The sequence below is a fragment of the Malaya genurostris genome, chromosome 1, assembly GCF_030247185.1.
Source record: "Malaya genurostris strain Urasoe2022 chromosome 1, Malgen_1.1, whole genome shotgun sequence".
NCBI classification, from domain to species: domain Eukaryota; kingdom Metazoa; phylum Arthropoda; class Insecta; order Diptera; family Culicidae; genus Malaya; species Malaya genurostris.
Window position 1 is genome coordinate 115,455,782 of NC_080570.1, and position 23,008 is coordinate 115,478,789.

Genomic DNA, 23,008 nt, shown 5'->3' on the forward strand with positions numbered 1-23,008 from the left:
AACAATGAATCGACAGCAGCGGAAGTATCGCCAAAGAGTGGTTTTATGTTTGCTACGATGTTTGAACTTTCTGCTCCACCATTCGCGAACAGCCGGACGGGCAGTGATGATAGCGAAATATGCATTCAATATCGGACAAACGGTACATGCTTATTTCGAATTGTCAAAAATAGTAAAACAGTACCATTTAAACAATGCGGACTCCAACGAAACATGGTTCATTGGGAAGAGAAATATTTTCTCTTGACAACTAACACAACCCGTTCGATGACGGTTGCGACGCGCACGAGATTGAATCGGTCAAACTTGAACCTGCTGTCTGGCGCAAATCGATCAAACGACCAAAACGCAGTACGAACCGGTGACTAAGCTTTTCAATTTTTCCGTGTTCTGCATTTGGAAAATACAATTTTTAAACAATTTGACTAACAGATATGTTACGTGAGCATAATATTTCCGAACATGCCTTCCGAAATCTGGAACACGATGGCACTGCCAACGAATAATGCTGGCCAACGTCGCCAACGCCCGGGCGTGTCGGTTGTTCTGAAAGCATTTTGGTTACTATTTTTTGTAATGAACTTGTTTTGCCATTTGAATTTGGTTCATCTTGCAAATATTAAACCTGAACATCAGGACAGGTCAATTCCAAGAGAGAGGATGTTTAAAAATTTCGACAGTGAAAAATTAGAATCAAACAAACCGAAGTCCTTTCTAACACAACGAGTCAAATGTGTGGTGTGTTGTTCACGTACCACAAACGGCTGGCTGGGCTGAGAATATTTGTCATCAGAAGCAAAAACCAAAAAACAATCTTTCCCAAATCAGAATACCGGAATTGTGGAGCGCATTTAGGATTTTACATGCAAAATATACGGTGCAAGTATTACCATTAAATAATAATAATAATCCTTCGACACCTCCATCTGTCTAGCGTGCGTGCCAGACATAGTCAGTCTCTCAGTCTCAATCGATTGGCAACAAAGAACTCGAGCAGTGATTTGATTTGATACCGAATTTGAGTGTTGCTTATATTTGATAGATATTGGCCGAAAATTGTCACGTACCGGAAGAAAGCACCGAACCCAACCGAACATTAGCCTACTATTCAAAGATTGGCAATTGCTGTGTATTTCTTTCGCCAGAAACATCCCCACCAGTCGTCTGGGGATGGGACGTTGACTATGTCAACGGCAAGCAAGCGTCTGTCGGGGTAGTCTTGGAACGAAACAAATTGGTATTTTCATGATTTTGAACCAATATTGTATAGTATAGTGTATTGAGAGTAGCAGTAGCAGAGTAATACTAGTAACTGGTGGCCGAATCCCGTCAGAATTGTCAGGCAGTCAGTCACATGGCATGACACGGCGAGTGCACGATGTGTTGCAAGCTGGGTTACAAATTTTGCTGAACTATGTAACAGGGAAGCAATGTGTATTGTCTGTGCTGCTTGTCTGTCAGCAGGTCGTCTATTCTCCTCTCAACTGCTACTTTAGCAGAAACAAAAATGAAAGACCAAAAAATAAGGAAAACATTTCAAACACCTATAGATTACTGACTTTCCATATGGGGCATGAATTGTGCAACGGATCGGATGTCATTTTCTGTGCGCGCGCAACTTGTGTGTGTGTGTGTGTCTGAGTATATGATTGTTTAAGGGAAAATATTCGAATTCGTAAACTCGTTGGTAATTGATTGGGTGGCCCTGAAAAGGGCCTTTGGGGTATATGTTGTGAGATCAAACGAAAGCCGATAGCCTGTTTAAGCACGTTCGCCACGGATCCGACGAGCCAGCTGGATGTCCTTTGGCATGATGGTAACACGCTTGGCGTGGATCGCGCATAGATTGGTGTCCTCGAACAAACCGACTAGATAGGCTTCGCTGGCCTCCTGCAGTGCCATGACGGCGGAACTCTGGAAGCGAAGGTCGGTCTTGAAATCTTGGGCAATTTCACGCACTAAACGCTGGAACGGCAGCTTGCGAATCAACAGCTCAGTCGATTTCTGGTAACGACGGATCTCCCGAAGGGCTACTGTTCCTGGCCGATAACGATGGGGTTTCTTCACTCCGCCAGTAGCAGGAGCACTTTTGCGAGCAGCCTTTGTCGCCAGTTGCTTACGAGGAGCCTTTCCTCCGGTCGATTTACGAGCGGTCTGCTTGGTACGAGCCATTATTTCTTTCTTTTGCTTATCCTTTCTCTCTACACCGTACTGTACGCGTTGAAAACAAAACACAGAATGAGCTCAAAACGGACCTGGCTGGCTGTTTTATACCTGCCCGACCGCTCTGAAGCAGCCAATCAGCACAAAGCAAAGCACGAAACGGACCCTCTCGGTAGGTATAAAAAAAAGCACCGGTCTGCGAAGTGGCATGAGTCATTCTTTGTCGATAGTTGAACGTGTTCAGACGTGTTTTCGTTCTCTCGCGTTTGTTCGTTCGTTGTCGAGTTTTTATGGCGAAACGTAGACGCCGCTCGGGAGGCTCAAAAGCTAGTCCCAAGGCGAATCCTAAGCGTAACAAAAATAACACACCCAGTCCGCGTGTGGTTATTCAAACCCAGAACCAGAATCAATCCACAATTGGTGATATGATGTCAGTGCACTCCGCTCGTTCGGAAATAAGAAGCAACCGTACCGCAACCAACGTAAGCGATGTCAACGGATTCGGTGGCCCTCTCGATGAACTGCCCGAAGAAGAAGAAGAAGCTAAAGTGAAACTTCCACCGCTGATGGTGAAATCAGTTCCGCTCGCAACGTTACAGCGTGAACTGATTCGAAATGGAATTCAAGCCGAATTCAAGCTGTGTGGTATCGGCATCAAGGTGATGTTGCATACCAAATCCGAGTACGTGAAAGCAAAAAATTATCTCGATCGTGCTGGTGCAGAGTATTTCTCGCACGATTTGGCAACGGAAAAGCCATTCAAAGCAGTGGTACGTGGTTTACCGCTGATGAGCGGTAATGACATCGCATCGGAGCTGGCCGAACGATACAAGCTCCAACCGGTTGCTGTTTTCCCGATGACTAGGAAGGATGTCACCAACAAGTATCGCGATTGTCTGTACCTCGTGCATTTTAAAAAAGGTACAGTGACACTGAACGCTTTGAAAGCTGTTAGATCCATCAGCAGTATGATCGTGAGCTGGGAACCGTACCGTGGGACAAACCGTGACGTCACCCAGTGTATGCGCTGTCTGAACTTCGGACACGGTACACGCAACTGCCATCTTCAACCGAGATGCAACAACTGCGGTCAGGTGCATTTAACGTCTAGCTGCCCTGCAGAAGGAGACGCCGTATTGAAATGTATTCATTGCGGTGAAGGTCATCGGTCTACCGACAAGCAGTGTCGCAAGAGGGAGGAGTACAAACAAATACGGAAACGTGCATCGCAGAATCATCAGCCTGGAAGAAAACCCAACAAGGGTCCGGTTTTCAATAACGGCGAGTTTCCTTTGCTGGCGTCAAATCGGAAGAACGGCGCTGGAACTTCCTCCACACAGCAACTGCCGCCGCAGCCAAATCCTACGGTTCTCTGGTCATCGTTGTTGGCAGGATCCGGAATGCCACTTGCTGGAGTGAACGGTCAACCAGCTCAGGTGAGTCCCCATTTAACTACCCCTCATTTGGACCAAAATCTTCCGCCCAAATTTACCACAGAACAACTCTTGCCGATCTTCGCAGAGATGTGCAACAAAATGCAAAAATGTCAAACAAGATTTGACCAGATTTCTGTGTTAGGGCAATTCATTATACAATATGCCTGTTAACCCGTTAAATATTGTTTTATGGAACGCCCGCGGATTGTCGCGGAAACGAGTTGAGTTGTGTGATCTCTTGGAGCAACAATCAACAGATATCGTAGCTATCACGGAAACGCATTTAAAACCCGGAAATAACCTATACCTTCCTGGGTTTAACATAGTTAGGCTGGATCGAACCCACTCGGGCGGAGGAGGTGTCGCTCTAGCCATCAGGAAAACCATTAAATTCACCATTCAACCACACTATCGAACATCTGTTATCGAAGCCGTCGGTATCGAGGTGTCTTCCGATACTGGAAAAATTATTATTATTGCCGCTTATTGTCCGACACAGTGCTATGACGGCAATGGGATGGCAAGGAAATTTAAAAATGATCTTGCGAAGCTAACCAGAACCGACAAGAAGTTTATCTTGGCTTGCGATTTAAACGCGAAACACGAGACATGGCGAAATATCCGTAGGAATAAAAATGGGTGTCTTCTCTTCGAGGATCTACAGCTGGGTTATTACACTATCCACGCTCCGTATCAGCCGACATATCTTTCGCCTGCCGGCATCTCGTCCACCTTGGATATAGTTCTGTCGAACTTCGACTTACTGAGCCAACCAGTTACAACAAACGATCTCAGCTCTGATCATTTTCCGGTTTCATTTCAAATCGGTGGTGATATTCAGCGCGGTGAACCGCAAACCAGAAAAAACTACCACGACGTCAACTGGGTGGAATTCGCCCGGATTGTTGATCGGCATATCGATGCAACCAAAGCGTTGAATTCCACTGACGATATAGATGAAGCTTTATCCGAGCTAAAGGCCGCTATCTCTGTAGCTGAGAACCACTGCGTTAGACAGGTTCCGATCCACGGAGTATTGCTTAAAATCGACTCGATGACCAAAGCAATTATCCGTCAACGTAACAAAGTACGGCGCCAATTTCAAAGGTCAGGCGATTTATCGAAAAAATACGTTGCATCGAAATTGTCAGAGCTGATCAGTTCTCGAGTTGATGACTTGAAAAACGAAAACTTCTCGTCAATGATCCGAAGGCTAGACCCGTTCTCGCGGCCTTTCTGGAAGGTGTCAAAGGTATTAAAGTCAAAACCGAAACAAATCCCTCCGTTAACTCAGAACAACGACATTCTGGTCACACCGTTTGAAAAAGCGACCGCAATCGGCGAACACATTTTGCGCTCTCACAATCTGGGTAATTCCGTTGTCAGTCTCATGGAAGACGCAGTTCGAGAAACGATGTCCACATTGCGTAACACCCGCTGCTACGTTCCGGAAAATGTTAAGGTTAAACCCGAACAAGTTGCCGCAACAGTAAAAGCATCCAAAAACATGAAGGCGCCGGGCTTTGACTCGATTTTTAACCTTACATTAAAGAAACTCAGCCATCAGACCTACACCTTTATTGCCAATGTTTTCAACAGATGTCTCGATATAAACTACTTTCCCTCGGAGTGGAAAATCGCCAAGGTTGTACCGTTACTGAAACCATCTAAAGATCCAACGAATCCCTCTAGCTATCGTCCCATTAGCCTTCTGTCGTCGCTAAGCAAGCTCTTCGAAAGACTCATCTTAGATCGTGTTCTGTTGCACATCGAAAACAACAACATTTTCTTGCCCGAACAGTTCGGATTCAGAAAGGGACATTCCACAACTCATCAGTTGCAAAGAGTAGTGAACATCATCGACCGTAACAAGCACGTCGCAAAATCTACAGCTATGGCTCTACTGGACGTCGAGAAGGCATTCGACAACGTCTGGCACGAAGGTCTCATCTACAAGATGTATCGCTACAACTTCCCAGTGTACCTCATCAAGATAGTGCAAAACTATCTCAGTGGCAGAAGCTTCAAAGTCAGCGTGAACGGAACCCTATCGAACGGGTTTGTTGTACCCGCCGGAGTACCTCAGGGTAGTATTCTCGGACCAGTATTGTACAACGTCTACACCTCGGATTTCCCTCGACTTCCTGATGGTTGCCAATTCTGCTTCTTCGCGGATGATACAGCTATCCTTTGCAAAGGAAGGGTCACAAAACATCTCACCAAAAAGCTGCAAAACTGCCTTGATTCCGTTGTCAGCTACATGAACACCTGGAAGATAAAAATTAACGCTTCCAAAACTCAGGCGATCCTGTTTCCATACAGTCTATCTCAGCGACTCACTCCTCCAGCTGATTGCAAGATCGTGGTTGATGGGCTTCCAATCGACTGGTCCAATGAGGTGGTCTACTTGGGGCTCACTTTTGATCGTAAACTACTTTTCCGCTCGCATGTCGACAAGATAAAATCTAAATGCTCCTTGCTCATTAAATGTCTCTACCCGCTAATCAAGAGAAGGTCATCTCTTATTCGCAAGAATAAGCTAGCTGTTTACACCCAGATCATCGCTCCAGTGTTTCAGTACGCGTTGCCTGTGTGGGGGAGGTGTGCCGTTACACATCGGAACAAAATCCAAGTGCTGCAGAACAGAGCCCTGAAAATGTTTCTGGATCTTCCGTGGTTCACCAGGACTTCAACAGTTCATCAACTAGCAGACGTCACTACCGTCGACGAGAAAATAACTGCAGCCAATAGAAAATTCCAAGAAAAATGTGCAATCTCAGAATATCCTCTAATTAGTTCGCTATTTTAGTATTTGTTTATAGTTTATAGTTTTAGTTGTAGTTTTGTTATATAAATCAAACTGTCTATCAGTTAAACTGTTAAAAAAAAAATTGAATCAAAATTATTAACTAGTAAATTACCGTAAATCAAAAGATGAAAAGTAACATTACTACATCACTTGACATGTAATATCATACAGAAATGTAACCAAAGAGAAACAATAAATATTTAATGTAAAAAAAAAAAAATGCGGCAGCCAGTATTACCGAGTTAGCATCCTAGCTGTTAGCATCGTTTCGTGGATTTTTTACGAAAACAAAACACATAAAAGAAAATGTCTGGCCGTGGCAAAGGAGGAAAAGTTAAGGGAAAGGCAAAGTCCCGCTCGAACCGTGCTGGTCTGCAGTTCCCAGTAGGCAGAATCCACCGTCTGCTTCGGAAAGGAAACTACGCCGAACGTGTCGGTGCCGGTGCACCGGTCTATCTGGCGGCAGTGATGGAATACCTGGCCGCCGAAGTGCTGGAATTGGCCGGTAACGCTGCCCGTGACAACAAGAAAACGAGAATCATCCCTCGTCATCTGCAGCTGGCCATCCGTAACGACGAGGAGTTGAACAAACTGCTCTCCGGAGTTACCATCGCACAGGGCGGTGTACTGCCAAACATCCAGGCAGTGTTGCTCCCGAAGAAAACCGAAAAGAAGGCCTAAATTGCACTTGATTCGCACTGAAACCAATCGAAAAAACGTCCTTTTCAGGACGACCACAATTTTCTGATAAAGAACTTATAGAAATTTACTATTTTACTATCGATCAATCATATTTACTCATGCAAGCGCCATAAGACTTGTTTTTTTTTCCATAGCTTCTAGGATAATTTCCCACATTACAAGTGAAAAGTCGATGGTCGGTGGTCGATTGCGCTGGAGAATAGATTTATTTTTTTTTTACCGATCAAGCAAGGTTGGTTGAATGAAAACGACAATCGTCTGGAGAGTCAAGCTACTAAATTAAATATGATTATACGAAAAACCGCGTACAGAGCGATACCGTGTCCGAACTGGCTCTACACTAAATGGAAACTATAACGGCATTCATTTTCCAAGAAAAGGAAAACTGGGATAGTTTTAAAATACAAATATAATTGGGAACAAAAACATCAACCATTTTTATTGATGAATTTTCGCAAGCTAGATTTTTACGAACGGACTTCATCAATCATCGTGCATAATCCGTCCGCATTTTCATTTGATCACCTACCGATCCTTTCGTCGCTGCTTACCGACTGAGCGAACGAACATATTTGATTGTACTACAAGAGAAGCATGCGCGTAGCAGCGGGGTCGGCTCTATGGCTGCGCACCAATTTATCCACTATAGCGTGTCGGTGAAGCACACGCTCAGAAAGTAGTGCTGCTGTGATGGATAAAAGCATACTTTTTTTTTTTTTCTTACTGTGCAGTTTTGTTGAAGCGGACTACCCAAAAGCGAGCGAAGTAGGAAATATCGATTAATTCTTTGCATGGATTTTTTGGTAGTCCTGAAAAGGACTGTTTTGTTGAACACCGTCGAAATAAGAACGGTAGAATTCGACATGATGATGATGACTGACTGACGATGGGTCAATTTACTTCTTGGCAGCCACCTTCTTCGGGGCAGCTTTTTTGGCTGGCGCGGCCTTCTTTGGCTTCGGGGTCTTGGGCTTGTTGGCAGCGGCTTTCGATGGCTTGGTGGCCTTCTGCTTCGGTGCAGCAGCCTTCTTGGCGGCCTTGGCTGGTGCTGCCTTAGCCTTCTTTGCAGCGGCGGCTTTCGGCTTTTTCTCACCTGCAGGCTTTTTGGCCTTCGGTTTCTTCTCGCCAGCGGGTTTCTTGGCAACCTTTTTCTTCTCTCCGGCAGCCTTCTTCGGTTTTTTGGCAGCAGCCTTCTTCGGCTTCTTCTCGCCAGCCGGTTGCTTGGCACCGGCTTTGATTTTGAACGAGCCGGATGCACCGGAACCCTTGGTCTGGGTGAGCTTTCCCTTCTCGACGCCAGATTTCAGGGCCTTCTTGATGAACGGGGCCAGCTTGGCGACGTCGCACTTGTAGTTGGCGGCGATGTACTTCTTGATGGCCTGCAGCGAAGATCCGTTGCGTTCCTTCAGCGTCTTGATGGCAGCCACTACCATGTCATTGACTGGTGGATGTGTCGATGGCTTCTTCGGTTTTTTGGCTTCTCCCTTGGCGGCTTTGGCTTTCTTCGGTGCCTTGGCCGGTGAAGCAGCAACCGGAGCTGCGGCCGATACGTCAACAGCGGTTTCAGCCATTTTTTCTAATGTGCACTTTTCTAAAGCAGGTAGAACGAGCGAACGACTAAGCGAATACAAACGAGTGTGTGAATGCAGTAGAATCGTGCGATACGTTCGGGCACCGAATCCGTCGGCCCTGTTAGGGAATACGCACATGACGGTTACCATTCGGTGCTAGGTAGGTGTAGGTAATTTTTCTGGACTATTGTTTTTTAAATTGTAAACAATGAATCGACAGCAGCGGAAGTATCGCCAAAGAGTGGTTTTATGTTTGCTACGATGTTTGAACTTTCTGCTCCACCATTCGCGAACAGCCGGACGGGCAGTGATGATAGCGAAATATGCATTCAATATCGGACAAACGGTACATGCTTATTTCGAATTGTCAAAAATAGTAAAACAGTACCATTTAAACAATGCGGACTCCAACGAAACATGGTTCATTGGGAAGAGAAATATTTTCTCTTGACAACTAACACAACCCGTTCGATGACGGTTGCGACGCGCACGAGATTGAATCGGTCAAACTTGAACCTGCTGTCTGGCGCAAATCGATCAAACGACCAAAACGCAGTACGAACCGGTGACTAAGCTTTTCAATTTTTCCGTGTTCTGCATTTGGAAAATACAATTTTTAAACAATTTGACTAACAGATATGTTACGTGAGCATAATATTTCCGAACATGCCTTCCGAAATCTGGAACACGATGGCACTGCCAACGAATAATGCTGGCCAACGTCGCCAACGCCCGGGCGTGTCGGTTGTTCTGAAAGCATTTTGGTTACTATTTTTTGTAATGAACTTGTTTTGCCATTTGAATTTGGTTCATCTTGCAAATATTAAACCTGAACATCAGGACAGGTCAATTCCAAGAGAGAGGATGTTTAAAAATTTCGACAGTGAAAAATTAGAATCAAACAAACCGAAGTCCTTTCTAACACAACGAGTCAAATGTGTGGTGTGTTGTTCACGTACCACAAACGGCTGGCTGGGCTGAGAATATTTGTCATCAGAAGCAATAACCAAAAAACAATCTTTCCCAAATCAGAATACCGGAATTGTGGAGCGCATTTAGGATTTTACATGCAAAATATACGGTGCAAGTATTACCATTAAATAATAATAATAATCCTTCGACACCTCCATCTGTCTAGCGTGCGTGCCAGACATAGTCAGTCTCTCAGTCTCAATCGATTGGCAACAAAGAACTCGAGCAGTGATTTGATTTGATACCGAATTTGAGTGTTGCTTATATTTGATAGATATTGGCCGAAAATTGTCACGTACCGGAAGAAAGCACCGAACCCAACCGAACATTAGCCTACTATTCAAAGATTGGCAATTGCTGTGTATTTCTTTCGCCAGAAACATCCCCACCAGTCGTCTGGGGATGGGACGTTGACTATGTCAACGGCAAGCAAGCGTCTGTCGGGGTAGTCTTGGAACGAAACAAATTGGTATTTTCATGATTTTGAACCAATATTGTATAGTATAGTGTATTGAGAGTAGCAGTAGCAGAGTAATACTAGTAACTGGTGGCCGAATCCCGTCAGAATTGTCAGGCAGTCAGTCACATGGCATGACACGGCGAGTGCACGATGTGTTGCAAGCTGGGTTACAAATTTTGCTGAACTATGTAACAGGGAAGCAATGTGTATTGTCTGTGCTGCTTGTCTGTCAGCAGGTCGTCTATTCTCCTCTCAACTGCTACTTTAGCAGAAACAAAAATGAAAGACCAAAAAATAAGGAAAACATTTCAAACACCTATAGATTACTGACTTTCCATATGGGGGGCATGAATTGTGCAACGGATCGGATGTCATTTTCTGTGCGCGCGCAACTTGTGTGTGTGTGTCTGAGTATGTGATTGTTTAAGGGAAAATATTCGAATTCGTAAACTCGTTGGTAATTGATTGGGTGGCCCTGAAAAGGGCCTTTGGGGTATATGTTGTGAGATCAAACGAAAGCCGATAGCCTGTTTAAGCACGTTCGCCACGGATCCGACGAGCCAGCTGGATGTCCTTTGGCATGATGGTAACACGCTTGGCGTGGATCGCGCATAGATTGGTGTCCTCGAACAAACCGACTAGATAGGCTTCGCTGGCCTCCTGCAGTGCCATGACGGCGGAACTCTGGAAGCGAAGGTCGGTCTTGAAATCTTGGGCAATTTCACGCACTAAACGCTGGAACGGCAGCTTGCGAATCAACAGCTCAGTCGATTTCTGGTAACGACGGATCTCCCGAAGGGCTACTGTTCCTGGCCGATAACGATGGGGTTTCTTCACTCCGCCAGTAGCAGGAGCACTTTTGCGAGCAGCCTTTGTCGCCAGTTGCTTACGAGGAGCCTTTCCTCCGGTCGATTTACGAGCGGTCTGCTTGGTACGAGCCATTATTTCTTTCTTTTGCTTATCCTTTCTCTCTACACCGTACTGTACGCGTTGAAAACAAAACACAGAATGAGCTCAAAACGGACCTGGCTGGCTGTTTTATACCTGCCCGACCGCTCTGAAGCAGCCAATCAGCACAAAGCAAAGCACGAAACGGACCCTCTCGGTAGGTATAAAAAAAAGCACCGGTCTGCGAAGTGGCATTAGTTTCACTTGTACTGTCTTACTTGCAAGAACAAGCAGCTAGCAGAGAAAAATGACTGGTCGCGGCAAAGGAGGAAAGGGACTCGGAAAAGGAGGCGCCAAGCGTCATCGTAAAGTGCTTCGTGATAACATCCAGGGAATTACCAAGCCCGCTATCCGTCGTCTGGCTCGTCGTGGTGGTGTCAAGCGTATCTCCGGTCTGATCTATGAGGAAACTCGTGGAGTGCTGAAGGTGTTCCTGGAAAATGTGATCCGAGATGCAGTAACCTACACTGAACACGCCAAGCGCAAGACCGTCACCGCCATGGATGTCGTGTATGCTCTGAAGCGACAGGGTCGCACTCTGTATGGTTTCGGAGGTTAAACGTCGTAACGAGAACACACATAACATAATACGGAAGGATAAAAGGCCCTTTTCAGGGCCACCAATATGTTTCGCAAAGAATTAGTTAGCATTTGCTGGTATTCATTATAATCTATAATCATGATGATGATGATGATGATGATGGTGGTGGTGGTGGTGATGATATGAGAATAGTAAGAAGTGTGCAATAGAGTAGTGAGTAGTGTGAATTCAACCGGGTTCGAAACTGACTAGATTTTTCAGTCCAACAACTAGGTTTTCAAACAAACAATTTAACCAGCAGTCGTTAGGGTGGAAACTGGTTTTCGGTTTCGCATCAAGCAAACACGACATTATTATTTCTGGTCGGTTGTGAGTTTCAAACTGCTGTTGACACTTGAGTACTACTTAACGCGCCGCTGAAAAACGTAACATTTGAGAAAAGAAATTAGTTATGTTGTTTAACATGAACTATCTTTTCGAAATCATTCATTCCCATTCAACTGTTCTGGTCAACTGTCAATGCTGTTGGCTTCGAATTTCGACTATACAACATGCAGCATTTGCTCAAAGCCGCCTAGGATAGAAAAACGATTGCTGTTGATATGTCATTGGTTGGTTTACAGTAGCATGCATGTGTATGTGTAGCAATTTATTATTTGGTTGGTCGACCAAGTCTGTCGATTGGTCCGAAAAGTAATCGATACTTTTCTTTATTTCGAAACCAACATATTTTTGCTCCGAACAATATATTGTCCATATGGCATGGATGAATACTCCGAAACGCGAGAACAATTGTACCTGTGTTGTTCATAATTTGTTCTGTTTTTCTCGTTAGGTGTTTGTTGGCTGATGAAAGTAAAATCATCAACGAACAAAATGTGTTTGGTGATTGAATGAGGGAAATATGCGAACTTAACACTTTGTGTAGATTTGTTTGTGGCCCTTAAAAGGGCCGATTATGCTTGGCGATTCGTATGCACACACACGATCGGGGGGGTTTGGTTGTTCTCACTCAGTTTACTTGGAGCTAGTGTACTTGGTGACGGCTTTGGTTCCTTCCGAAACGGCGTGCTTGGCCAACTCTCCTGGCAAAAGCAGACGAACGGCGGTCTGGATTTCGCGAGAGGTAATCGTCGAACGTTTGTTGTAATGGGCCAAACGCGATGCCTCGGATGCAATGCGTTCGAAGATGTCATTGACGAAACTGTTCATGATGCTCATCGCCTTCGAGGATACTCCGGTATCAGGGTGGACCTGCTTCAACACTTTGTAGATGTAGATAGCGTAGCTTTCCTTCCTGCGGATCTTCTTCTTTTTCTTATCTCCCTTGGCGATGTTTTTCTGGGCCTTGCCGGATTTTTTGGCTGCCTTTCCACTGGTTTTCGGTGCCATCGTGCTTGACGGTTCTCGTACGTTCAGAGTAACTGCTTTAACTTAAATGACGCTATTTGCCATATGACAGCTCGTTTTATACCTGCTATTGAGAGCGGCGCATGGACTGCCCCTTTGTTAGAATTCCTTTTCCTGTTCGCAGAACGGGAAACAGTGAGACGATATAAAACAGAGGGTTAGTACGGCGGCAGCCAGTATTACTGAATTGGCTGTCTAGTCGTTAACAGCATCTCGTGGATTTTTTACGCAGAAACACGCACACACAAAATGTCTGGCCGTGGTAAAGGAGGAAAAGTTAAGGGAAAGGCAAAGTCCCGCTCAAACCGTGCTGGTCTGCAGTTCCCAGTAGGCAGAATCCACCGTCTGCTCCGGAAGGGAAACTACGCCGAACGTGTCGGTGCCGGTGCACCGGTCTATCTGGCGGCAGTGATGGAATACCTGGCCGCCGAAGTGCTGGAATTGGCCGGTAACGCTGCCCGTGACAACAAGAAAACGAGAATCATCCCTCGCCATCTGCAGCTGGCCATCCGTAACGACGAGGAGTTGAACAAACTGCTCTCCGGAGTTACCATCGCACAGGGCGGTGTACTGCCAAACATCCAGGCAGTGCTGCTCCCGAAGAAAACCGAGAAAAAGGCCTAAATTGCGATTTCCGGAACATATTGGTGTTACCCCCCTTACAGAACCCGTCCTTTTCAGGACGACCACCTCACTGTGATAAAGAAATATTTAAGATTGCTTTGAATTAAAGATTGCTAAAGTTGTGATACGCCTGGAAAGTATAATGCGCAAATCAAGTATAGCGACCTTTGTTCATTTTCGTTTTCGGAATTTTACCCTGAATCGGTGTATCTACCTGATGCGAAAATGATGTCCGCTTTTTCAGTGTTTGGAAAACAGAAGACAAAATCGGTCATACCAGACGAATCGGAATTTTAGAATGATCGATGTGAGTTCAATGGCGAAAATCTTTCCCATCGATTTACCGGAAAATGCAGCCATTAAAACATCCAAACTTGATCATATAATCTTAGAGAAAGTGTCGCACGAGAAATAAGAGAATAATTTTCGTTCGTATCCGTGACGACACACCGATCCAATATAGCGCATGTATCTGTGTCATCGGTCGGCATCATCTCATGAATGGTGACGACCGACTAGAAAAAAAGAAGAAGAAGAAGAAGATATCGTAGCTACCACCATGATGGTGAATAAACACTGCCACACACACAGGCCAAAAACAAATGGTAATGTAATGTGTATATGAGGAAACGAAAATCAAGCTGTACCTAAGTTCAGCCATCGGTCTCAGAACCGGAGGGCAAGGTCGCATAAACGCGCGCGTGCGTGTGTGTGTGTGTGTGTGTGTGTCTGTATATTCATTTACATTACATTAGCGGCCCCTACACGTGGCATTGTTTATTATTGACAACCAAAAGCATCGTCAGTACCACCAATCCAATTAGCTTGGTAACTTGTGTCGGTATTTTTCGAGAAAACGTTTAGAGCTTTAAGTATTGCAACTGAATATTGAAACATTGAGAGAAGAGTTCATTAAACAGTACACTCTCGCCAATGAAAGTTTTGTTGGATTGGCGAATAATTTTGATTGTTTGAACATATTTTCATCAATCCGATGATGTTTCGACCATTCGACTAACATATATTTTCGAACGAATACGAATGCCACAAATACGATAGCGACACGAACGTAAACAATAAGGAGAGTAATATTGGCTACTACGAGAATGCGAGAGGCGTGAAAGAGAGAATGAAAATAACCGACGAACAACTATGGCAACAGTGTACACCAATTGTCTAGACCGAACCGCAGTTTAGTGGTTGGTAAGTGTGTATTGGTGTGCGATTCTAGCAGGAAAAATAAAAACTGCTGCTCATTAGAATATCCTATTGGAAAGACTATCTACTTGGAAAACAGGAACTCCGAATTGTTTTCCGACGGTCCATGTAAGAAATTACTGAAAGATTACTCAATAGCAAGTTGCTTATTTAGCATCGATTGTTGAGTTTCGTTGACATGATCAAACGATGAACGCGGCTTACTCAATCCTAACGCAGTGAACGGAACTCTCGCTGTTCGGATGGTTAGGTTAGCTTAGCAACAATGACAAATGGCAACTGAACGAAAAATGGTTGAAATGGTGAAAAATCTCTCAAACTCTCAAGTGAAAAGTAGTCCAGGTTAACCGGTATTTTTTCTCCCTCTGCTCATGCTCATGGATGGGATATGGGAAATCGGTTTGACTTTGCGTCGTATAAACGGTTGTTCGTTTCTACCTACCACCATCCGAGAGGTAAACAATACGTACATGAAAAAAAAAACTTAACGACAAAAGTAAAAACCAATCTTTATATGATACCTTCCCGTTATTGTACGTGTTTCAAAACGCTTGTGCCTACAAAATTGAAAAAATTTGTCTTGTGTTTTCTTTTCCGCAATTTTCAGTAGCAAGCAATTTTGTGAATCGCATACCTCAGTTGCACTATTGCGCAAATTGTGTGTGTGTGTGTGTGTGTGTGTGTAGACTGCCATGAACAACATGTTCCAACTTATCGCAAACAGAGGTGCGTTGGGAGAGCGAGAGAGAGAGAAAAGCAAGTTAGAGAACATAAGAATGAACTTTATTATGACTGAGGGAAAAACCAATACCCATACATTGAAGTAAACCAGTATGACGTTGATATACATATGTATTGGTGTATGTTTTTGGAAAGCGGAAAATCTTCTTTTTCGTTCTTTGTCTCCGAATTCATCTCCTTTCATTGATAATCGATGGATGAGTGATAAATGATGAATGCTAACTCAAATCGCTATTAAAATATAAATCACCACTCGCAAAATCGAACAAACTAATGTTTTCTGTCCTGCAGGTACAAATCTAATTGTTCCTAACAAGCAAACAGTAAACTTCGGTTGCTAGAGATAATGACATTTTCGTTATTTTGGCACAGGAGATTTATTCTTCTCGAAAACCTGCGATTTTCACGAAAACAAACACACACGCACGCGCGCAATCAAATGAAAAAGTGCATGTTCGAAAGAAATTTACATTTGCTTGTCGTCTTCGTGATGAAGTCTTACCATCAAAGCATCATAGAAGAATACTTTACTATGGGACGCCTTTTCAAAATTTACCCTCTGAGAATGTGATAAGTTTTTTGTTTTATCAATGTCTTCTTTCGCCGTTCTTCGGAAAAGGCGGGAAATCTTTGGTCATCCCTGTACAAAAGTAGTGCCTAAAACAATTCGCTCTCTCTCGCTTCCGCAACGGTGTGTGGCTGGTTTCAAGGAATTCAGTTCCAGCATAATGTAATGCACAAATTGGATGAGATTGTTCAAAACAACTAAACTCACTCAAACCAATTGCCCAGCACCTTCCCTCTATTGCACTTTCTTTCACAAACGGCCACCACCATCACAATCGAAACGAGTAAAGAAGAAGCAAGCAAAACAACACACGAGAATTCGAATTTAACACTTTGTGTAGATTTGTTTGTGGCCCTTAAAAGGGCCGTTTGTTAGTTCTCGCATACACGGGGTCGGTGTTGTTCTCAGTTTACTTGGAGCTGGTGTACTTGGTGACGGCTTTGGTTCCCTCAGAAACGGCGTGCTTGGCCAACTCTCCTGGCAAAAGCAGACGAACGGCAGTCTGGATTTCGCGAGAGGTAATCGTCGAACGTTTGTTGTAATGAGCCAAACGCGATGCCTCGGATGCAATGCGTTCGAAGATGTCATTGACGAAACTGTTCATGATGCTCATCGCCTTCGAGGATACTCCGGTATCAGGGTGGACCTGCTTCAACACTTTGTAGATGTAGATAGCGTAGCTTTCCTTCCTGCGGATCTTCTTCTTCTTCTTATCACCCTTGGCGATGTTCTTCTGGGCCTTGCCGGATTTTTTGGCCGCCTTTCCACTAGTTTTCGGTGCCATCGTTCTAACGTTGACGTGCGTTCAGAGTAGCTGTTTTCACGTAAATGACGCTAGCTCGCCCAAGAAACCCCGTTTTATACCTGCTACAGGCAACGCAGTAGGGACAGCCCCTTTGTCAAAATTTGATCCTCTTTTGCGCTTTATGCTCTGCCTATTCGCAGAACGAGAAACAGCGAGATGGTATAAAACAGAGGGTTAGTACTGCGGCAGCCAGTATTACCGAGTTAGCATCCTAGCTGTTAGCATCGTTTCGTGGATTTTTTACGAAAACAAAACACATAAAAGAAAATGTCTGGCCGTGGCAAAGGAGGAAAAGTTAAGGGAAAGGCAAAGTCCCGCTCGAACCGTGCTGGTCTGCAGTTCCCAGTAGGCAGAATCCACCGTCTGCTTCGGAAAGGAAACTACGCCGAACGTGTCGGTGCCGGTGCACCGGTCTATCTGGCGGCAGTGATGGAATACCTGGCCGCCGAAGTGCTGGAATTGGCCGGTAACGCTGCCCGTGACAACAAGAAAACGAGAATCATCCCTCGTCATCTGCAGCTGGCCATCCGTAACGACGAGGAGTTGAACAAACTGCTCTCCGGAGTTACCATCGCACAGGGCGGTGTACTGCCAAACATCCAGGCAGTGTTGCTCCCGAAGAAAACCGAAAAGAAGGCCTAAATTGCACTTGATTCGCACTGAAACCAATCGAAAAAACGTCCTTTTCAGGACGACCACAATTTTCTGATAAAGAACTTATAGAAATTTACTATTTTACTATCGATCAATCATATTTACTCATGCAAGCGCCATAAGACTTGTTTTTTTTTCCATAGCTTCTAGGATAATTTCCCACATTACAAGTGAAAAGTCGATGGTCGGTGGTCGATTGCGCTGGAGAATAGATTTATTTTTTTTTTACCGATCAAGCAAGGTTGGTTGAATGAAAACGACAATCGTCTGGAGAGTCAAGCTACTAAATTAAATATGATTATACGAAAAACCGCGTACAGAGCGATACCGTGTCCGAACTGGCTCTACACTAAATGGAAACTATAACGGCATTCATTTTCCAAGAAAAGGAAAACTGGGATAGTTTTAAAATACAAATATAATTGGGAACAAAAACATCAACCATTTTTATTGATGAATTTTCGCAAGCTAGATTTTTACGAACGGACTTCATCAATCATCGTGCATAATCCGTCCGCATTTTCATTTGATCACCTACCGATCCTTTCGTCGCTGCTTACCGACTGAGCGAACGAACATATTTGATTGTACTACAAGAGAAGCATGCGCGTAGCAGCGGGGTCGGCTCTATGGCTGCGCACCAATTTATCCACTATAGCGTGTCGGTGAAGCACACGCTCAGAAAGTAGTGCTGCTGTGATGGATAAAAGCATACTTTTTTTTTTTTTCTTACTGTGCAGTTTTGTTGAAGCGGACTACCCAAAAGCGAGCGAAGTAGGAAATATCGATTAATTCTTTGCATGGATTTTTTGGTAGTCCTGAAAAGGACTGTTTTGTTGAACACCGTCGAAATAAGAACGGTAGAATTCGACATGATGATGATGACTGACTGACGATGGGTCAATTTACTTCTTGGCAGCCACCTTCTTCGGGGCAGCTTTTTTGGCTGGCGCGGCCTTCTTTGGCTTCGGGGTCTTGGGCTTGTTGGCAGCGGCTTTCGATGGCTTGGTGGCCTTCTGCTTCGGTGCAGCAGCCTTCTTGGCGGCCTTGGCTGGTGCTGCCTTAGCCTTCTTTGCAGCGGCGGCTTTCGGCTTTTTCTCACCTGCAGGCTTTTTGGCCTTCGGTTTCTTCTCGCCAGCGGGTTTCTTGGCAACCTTTTTCTTCTCTCCGGCAGCCTTCTTCGGTTTTTTGGCAGCAGCCTTCTTCGGCTTCTTCTCGCCAGCCGGTTGCTTGGCACCGGCTTTGATTTTGAACGAGCCGGATGCACCGGAACCCTTGGTCTGGGTGAGCTTTCCCTTCTCGACGCCAGATTTCAGGGCCTTCTTGATGAACGGGGCCAGCTTGGCGACGTCGCACTTGTAGTTGGCGGCGATGTACTTCTTGATGGCCTGCAGCGAAGATCCGTTGCGTTCCTTCAGCGTCTTGATGGCAGCCACTACCATGTCATTGACTGGTGGATGTGTCGATGGCTTCTTCGGTTTTTTGGCTTCTCCCTTGGCGGCTTTGGCTTTCTTCGGTGCCTTGGCCGGTGAAGCAGCAACCGGAGCTGCGGCCGATACGTCAACAGCGGTTTCAGCCATTTTTTCTAATGTGCACTTTTCTAAAGCAGGTAGAACGAGCGAACGACTAAGCGAATACAAACGAGTGTGTGAATGCAGTAGAATCGTGCGATACGTTCGGGCACCGAATCCGTCGGCCCTGTTAGGGAATACGCACATGACGGTTACCATTCGGTGCTAGGTAGGTGTAGGTAATTTTTCTGGACTATTGTTTTTTAAATTGTAAACAATGAATCGACAGCAGCGGAAGTATCGCCAAAGAGTGGTTTTATGTTTGCTACGATGTTTGAACTTTCTGCTCCACCATTCGCGAACAGCCGGACGGGCAGTGATGATAGCGAAATATGCATTCAATATCGGACAAACGGTACATGCTTATTTCGAATTGTCAAAAATAGTAAAACAGTACCATTTAAACAATGCGGACTCCAACGAAACATGGTTCATTGGGAAGAGAAATATTTTCTCTTGACAACTAACACAACCCGTTCGATGACGGTTGCGACGCGCACGAGATTGAATCGGTCAAACTTGAACCTGCTGTCTGGCGCAAATCGATCAAACGACCAAAACGCAGTACGAACCGGTGACTAAGCTTTTCAATTTTTCCGTGTTCTGCATTTGGAAAATACAATTTTTAAACAATTTGACTAACAGATATGTTACGTGAGCATAATATTTCCGAACATGCCTTCCGAAATCTGGAACACGATGGCACTGCCAACGAATAATGCTGGCCAACGTCGCCAACGCCCGGGCGTGTCGGTTGTTCTGAAAGCATTTTGGTTACTATTTTTTGTAATGAACTTGTTTTGCCATTTGAATTTGGTTCATCTTGCAAATATTAAACCTGAACATCAGGACAGGTCAATTCCAAGAGAGAGGATGTTTAAAAATTTCGACAGTGAAAAATTAGAATCAAACAAACCGAAGTCCTTTCTAACACAACGAGTCAAATGTGTGGTGTGTTGTTCACGTACCACAAACGGCTGGCTGGGCTGAGAATATTTGTCATCAGAAGCAATAACCAAAAAACAATCTTTCCCAAATCAGAATACCGGAATTGTGGAGCGCATTTAGGATTTTACATGCAAAATATACGGTGCAAGTATTACCATTAAATAATAATAATAATCCTTCGACACCTCCATCTGTCTAGCGTGCGTGCCAGACATAGTCAGTCTCTCAGTCTCAATCGATTGGCAACAAAGAACTCGAGCAGTGATTTGATTTGATACCGAATTTGAGTGTTGCTTATATTTGATAGATATTGGCCGAAAATTGTCACGTACCGGAAGAAAGCACCGAACCCAACCGAACATTAGCCTACTATTCAAAGATTGGCAATTGCTGTGTATTTCTTTCGCCAGAAACATCCCCACCAGTCGTCTGGGGATGGGACGTTGACTATGTCAACGGCAAGCAAGCGTCTGTCGGGGTAGTCTTGGAACGAAACAAATTGGTATTTTCATGATTTTGAACCAATATTGTATAGTATAGTGTATTGAGAGTAGCAGTAGCAGAGTAATACTAGTAACTGGTGGCCGAATCCCGTCAGAATTGTCAGGCAGTCAGTCACATGGCATGACACGGCGAGTGCACGATGTGTTGCAAGCTGGGTTACAAATTTTGCTGAACTATGTAACAGGGAAGCAATGTGTATTGTCTGTGCTGCTTGTCTGTCAGCAGGTCGTCTATTCTCCTCTCAACTGCTACTTTAGCAGAAACAAAAATGAAAGACCAAAAAATAAGGAAAACATTTCAAACACCTATAGATTACTGACTTTCCATATGGGGGGCATGAATTGTGCAACGGATCGGATGTCATTTTCTGTGCGCGCGCAACTTGTGTGTGTGTGTCTGAGTATGTGATTGTTTAAGGGAAAATATTCGAATTCGTAAACTCGTTGGTAATTGATTGGGTGGCCCTGAAAAGGGCCTTTGGGGTATATGTTGTGAGATCAAACGAAAGCCGATAGCCTGTTTAAGCACGTTCGCCACGGATCCGACGAGCCAGCTGGATGTCCTTTGGCATGATGGTAACACGCTTGGCGTGGATCGCGCATAGATTGGTGTCCTCGAACAAACCGACTAGATAGGCTTCGCTGGCCTCCTGCAGTGCCATGACGGCGGAACTCTGGAAGCGAAGGTCGGTCTTGAAATCTTGGGCAATTTCACGCACTAAACGCTGGAACGGCAGCTTGCGAATCAACAGCTCAGTCGATTTCTGGTAACGACGGATCTCCCGAAGGGCTACTGTTCCTGGCCGATAACGATGGGGTTTCTTCACTCCGCCAGTAGCAGGAGCACTTTTGCGAGCAGCCTTTGTCGCCAGTTGCTTACGAGGAGCCTTTCCTCCGGTCGATTTACGAGCGGTCTGCTTGGTACGAGCCATTATTTCTTTCTTTTGCTTATCCTTTCTCTCTACACCGTACTGTACGCGTTGAAAACAAAACACAGAATGAGCTCAAAACGGACCTGGCTGGCTGTTTTATACCTGCCCGACCGCTCTGAAGCAGCCAATCAGCACAAAGCAAAGCACGAAACGGACCCTCTCGGTAGGTATAAAAAAAAGCACCGGTCTGCGAAGTGGCATTAGTTTCACTTGTACTGTCTTACTTGCAAGAACAAGCAGCTAGCAGAGAAAAATGACTGGTCGCGGCAAAGGAGGAAAGGGACTCGGAAAAGGAGGCGCCAAGCGTCATCGTAAAGTGCTTCGTGATAACATCCAGGGAATTACCAAGCCCGCTATCCGTCGTCTGGCTCGTCGTGGTGGTGTCAAGCGTATCTCCGGTCTGATCTATGAGGAAACTCGTGGAGTGCTGAAGGTGTTCCTGGAAAATGTGATCCGAGATGCAGTAACCTACACTGAACACGCCAAGCGCAAGACCGTCACCGCCATGGATGTCGTGTATGCTCTGAAGCGACAGGGTCGCACTCTGTATGGTTTCGGAGGTTAAACGTCGTAACGAGAACACACATAACATAATACGGAAGGATAAAAGGCCCTTTTCAGGGCCACCAATATGTTTCGCAAAGAATTAGTTAGCATTTGCTGGTATTCATTATAATCTATAATCATGATGATGATGATGATGATGATGGTGGTGGTGGTGGTGATGATATGAGAATAGTAAGAAGTGTGCAATAGAGTAGTGAGTAGTGTGAATTCAACCGGGTTCGAAACTGACTAGATTTTTCAGTCCAACAACTAGGTTTTCAAACAAACAATTTAACCAGCAGTCGTTAGGGTGGAAACTGGTTTTCGGTTTCGCATCAAGCAAACACGACATTATTATTTCTGGTCGGTTGTGAGTTTCAAACTGCTGTTGACACTTGAGTACTACTCAACGCGCCGCTGAAAAACGTAACATTTGAGAAAAGAAATTAGTTATGTTGTTTAACATGAACTATCTTTTCGAAATCATTCATTCCCATTCAACTGTTCTGGTCAACTGTCAATGCTGTTGGCTTCGAATTTCGACTATACAACATGCAGCATTTGCTCAAAGCCGCCTAGGATAGAAAAACGATTGCTGTTGATATGTCATTGGTTGGTTTACAGTAGCATGCATGTGTATGTGTAGCAATTTATTATTTGGTTGGTCGACCAAGTCTGTCGATTGGTCCGAAAAGTAATCGATACTTTTCTTTATTTCGAAACCAACATATTTTTGCTCCGAACAATATATTGTCCATATGGCATGGATGAATACTCCGAAACGCGAGAACAATTGTACCTGTGTTGTTCATAATTTGTTCTGTTTTTCTCGTTAGGTGTTTGTTGGCTGATGAAAGTAAAATCATCAACGAACAAAATGTGTTTG

At 44.7% G+C, this 23,008-nt stretch overlaps 8 protein-coding genes across 8 annotated transcripts; 4 read left to right on the forward strand and 4 right to left on the reverse strand.

Annotated features, from left to right (window-relative positions):
- Positions 1 to 1,761: 1,761 nt before the first annotated feature.
- Positions 1,762 to 11,055, reverse strand: LOC131427543 (histone H1.8-like). Its single transcript, XM_058590833.1, has 4 exons — positions 10,653 to 11,055; positions 8,011 to 8,701; positions 2,636 to 2,768; positions 1,762 to 2,211 (listed from the first exon to the last, which is right to left on the reverse strand). Exons 1-4 carry the CDS (start codon positions 11,053 to 11,055, stop codon positions 1,762 to 1,764), a joined length of 1,677 nt encoding a protein of 558 aa, XP_058446816.1.
- LOC131425522 (histone H2A) lies at positions 6,715 to 7,089 on the forward strand. The gene has a single exon (XM_058587461.1). The coding sequence runs from the start codon at positions 6,715 to 6,717 to the stop codon at positions 7,087 to 7,089; it is 375 nt and encodes a 124-aa protein (XP_058443444.1).
- On the reverse strand, positions 8,007 to 8,681 carry LOC131425520 (histone H1B-like). Its single transcript, XM_058587460.1, has one exon. The coding sequence runs from the start codon at positions 8,679 to 8,681 to the stop codon at positions 8,007 to 8,009; it is 675 nt and encodes a 224-aa protein (XP_058443443.1).
- Positions 11,056 to 11,308: 253 nt separating the features above from the next.
- On the forward strand, positions 11,309 to 11,620 carry LOC131440636 (histone H4). Its single transcript, XM_058612099.1, has one exon. It carries the CDS (start codon positions 11,309 to 11,311, stop codon positions 11,618 to 11,620), a length of 312 nt encoding a protein of 103 aa, XP_058468082.1.
- Positions 11,621 to 12,619: 999 nt separating this feature from the next.
- LOC131440630 (histone H2B-like) lies at positions 12,620 to 12,994 on the reverse strand. The gene has a single exon (XM_058612086.1). The coding sequence runs from the start codon at positions 12,992 to 12,994 to the stop codon at positions 12,620 to 12,622; it is 375 nt and encodes a 124-aa protein (XP_058468069.1).
- Positions 12,995 to 13,261: 267 nt separating this feature from the next.
- Positions 13,262 to 13,636, forward strand: LOC131440626 (histone H2A). The gene has a single exon (XM_058612073.1). It carries the CDS (start codon positions 13,262 to 13,264, stop codon positions 13,634 to 13,636), a length of 375 nt encoding a protein of 124 aa, XP_058468056.1.
- A 3,599-nt stretch (positions 13,637 to 17,235) lies between these two features.
- On the forward strand, positions 17,236 to 17,610 carry LOC131427552 (histone H2A). The gene has a single exon (XM_058590848.1). The coding sequence runs from the start codon at positions 17,236 to 17,238 to the stop codon at positions 17,608 to 17,610; it is 375 nt and encodes a 124-aa protein (XP_058446831.1).
- Positions 17,611 to 18,527: 917 nt separating this feature from the next.
- On the reverse strand, positions 18,528 to 19,202 carry LOC131440609 (histone H1B-like). The gene has a single exon (XM_058612047.1). It carries the CDS (start codon positions 19,200 to 19,202, stop codon positions 18,528 to 18,530), a length of 675 nt encoding a protein of 224 aa, XP_058468030.1.
- Between the last annotated feature and the right edge of the window lie 3,806 nt (positions 19,203 to 23,008).

Coding starts and splice junctions, on each gene's coding strand:
- LOC131440609 (XM_058612047.1), bottom strand. CDS start 19,202: ATGGCTGAAACCGCTGTTGACGTATCGGCCGCAGCTCCGGTTGCTGCT.
- LOC131440636 (XM_058612099.1), top strand. CDS start 11,309: ATGACTGGTCGCGGCAAAGGAGGAAAGGGACTCGGAAAAGGAGGCGCC.
- LOC131425522 (XM_058587461.1), top strand. CDS start 6,715: ATGTCTGGCCGTGGCAAAGGAGGAAAAGTTAAGGGAAAGGCAAAGTCC.
- LOC131427543 (XM_058590833.1), bottom strand. CDS start 11,055: ATGGCTCGTACCAAGCAGACCGCTCGTAAATCGACCGGAGGAAAGGCT. Junction 8,702..10,652: donor TCGTCGGATCCGTGGCGAAC/GTGCTTAAACAG, acceptor TACCTGCTTTAG/AAAAGTGCACATTAGAAAAA. Junction 2,212..2,635: donor CATCGCTTACGTTGGTTGCG/GTACGGTTGCTT, acceptor CAACGCGTACAG/TACGGTGTAGAGAGAAAGGA.
- LOC131427552 (XM_058590848.1), top strand. CDS start 17,236: ATGTCTGGCCGTGGCAAAGGAGGAAAAGTTAAGGGAAAGGCAAAGTCC.
- LOC131440630 (XM_058612086.1), bottom strand. CDS start 12,994: ATGGCACCGAAAACCAGTGGAAAGGCAGCCAAAAAATCCGGCAAGGCC.
- LOC131425520 (XM_058587460.1), bottom strand. CDS start 8,681: ATGGCTGAAACCGCTGTTGACGTATCGGCCGCAGCTCCGGTTGCTGCT.
- LOC131440626 (XM_058612073.1), top strand. CDS start 13,262: ATGTCTGGCCGTGGTAAAGGAGGAAAAGTTAAGGGAAAGGCAAAGTCC.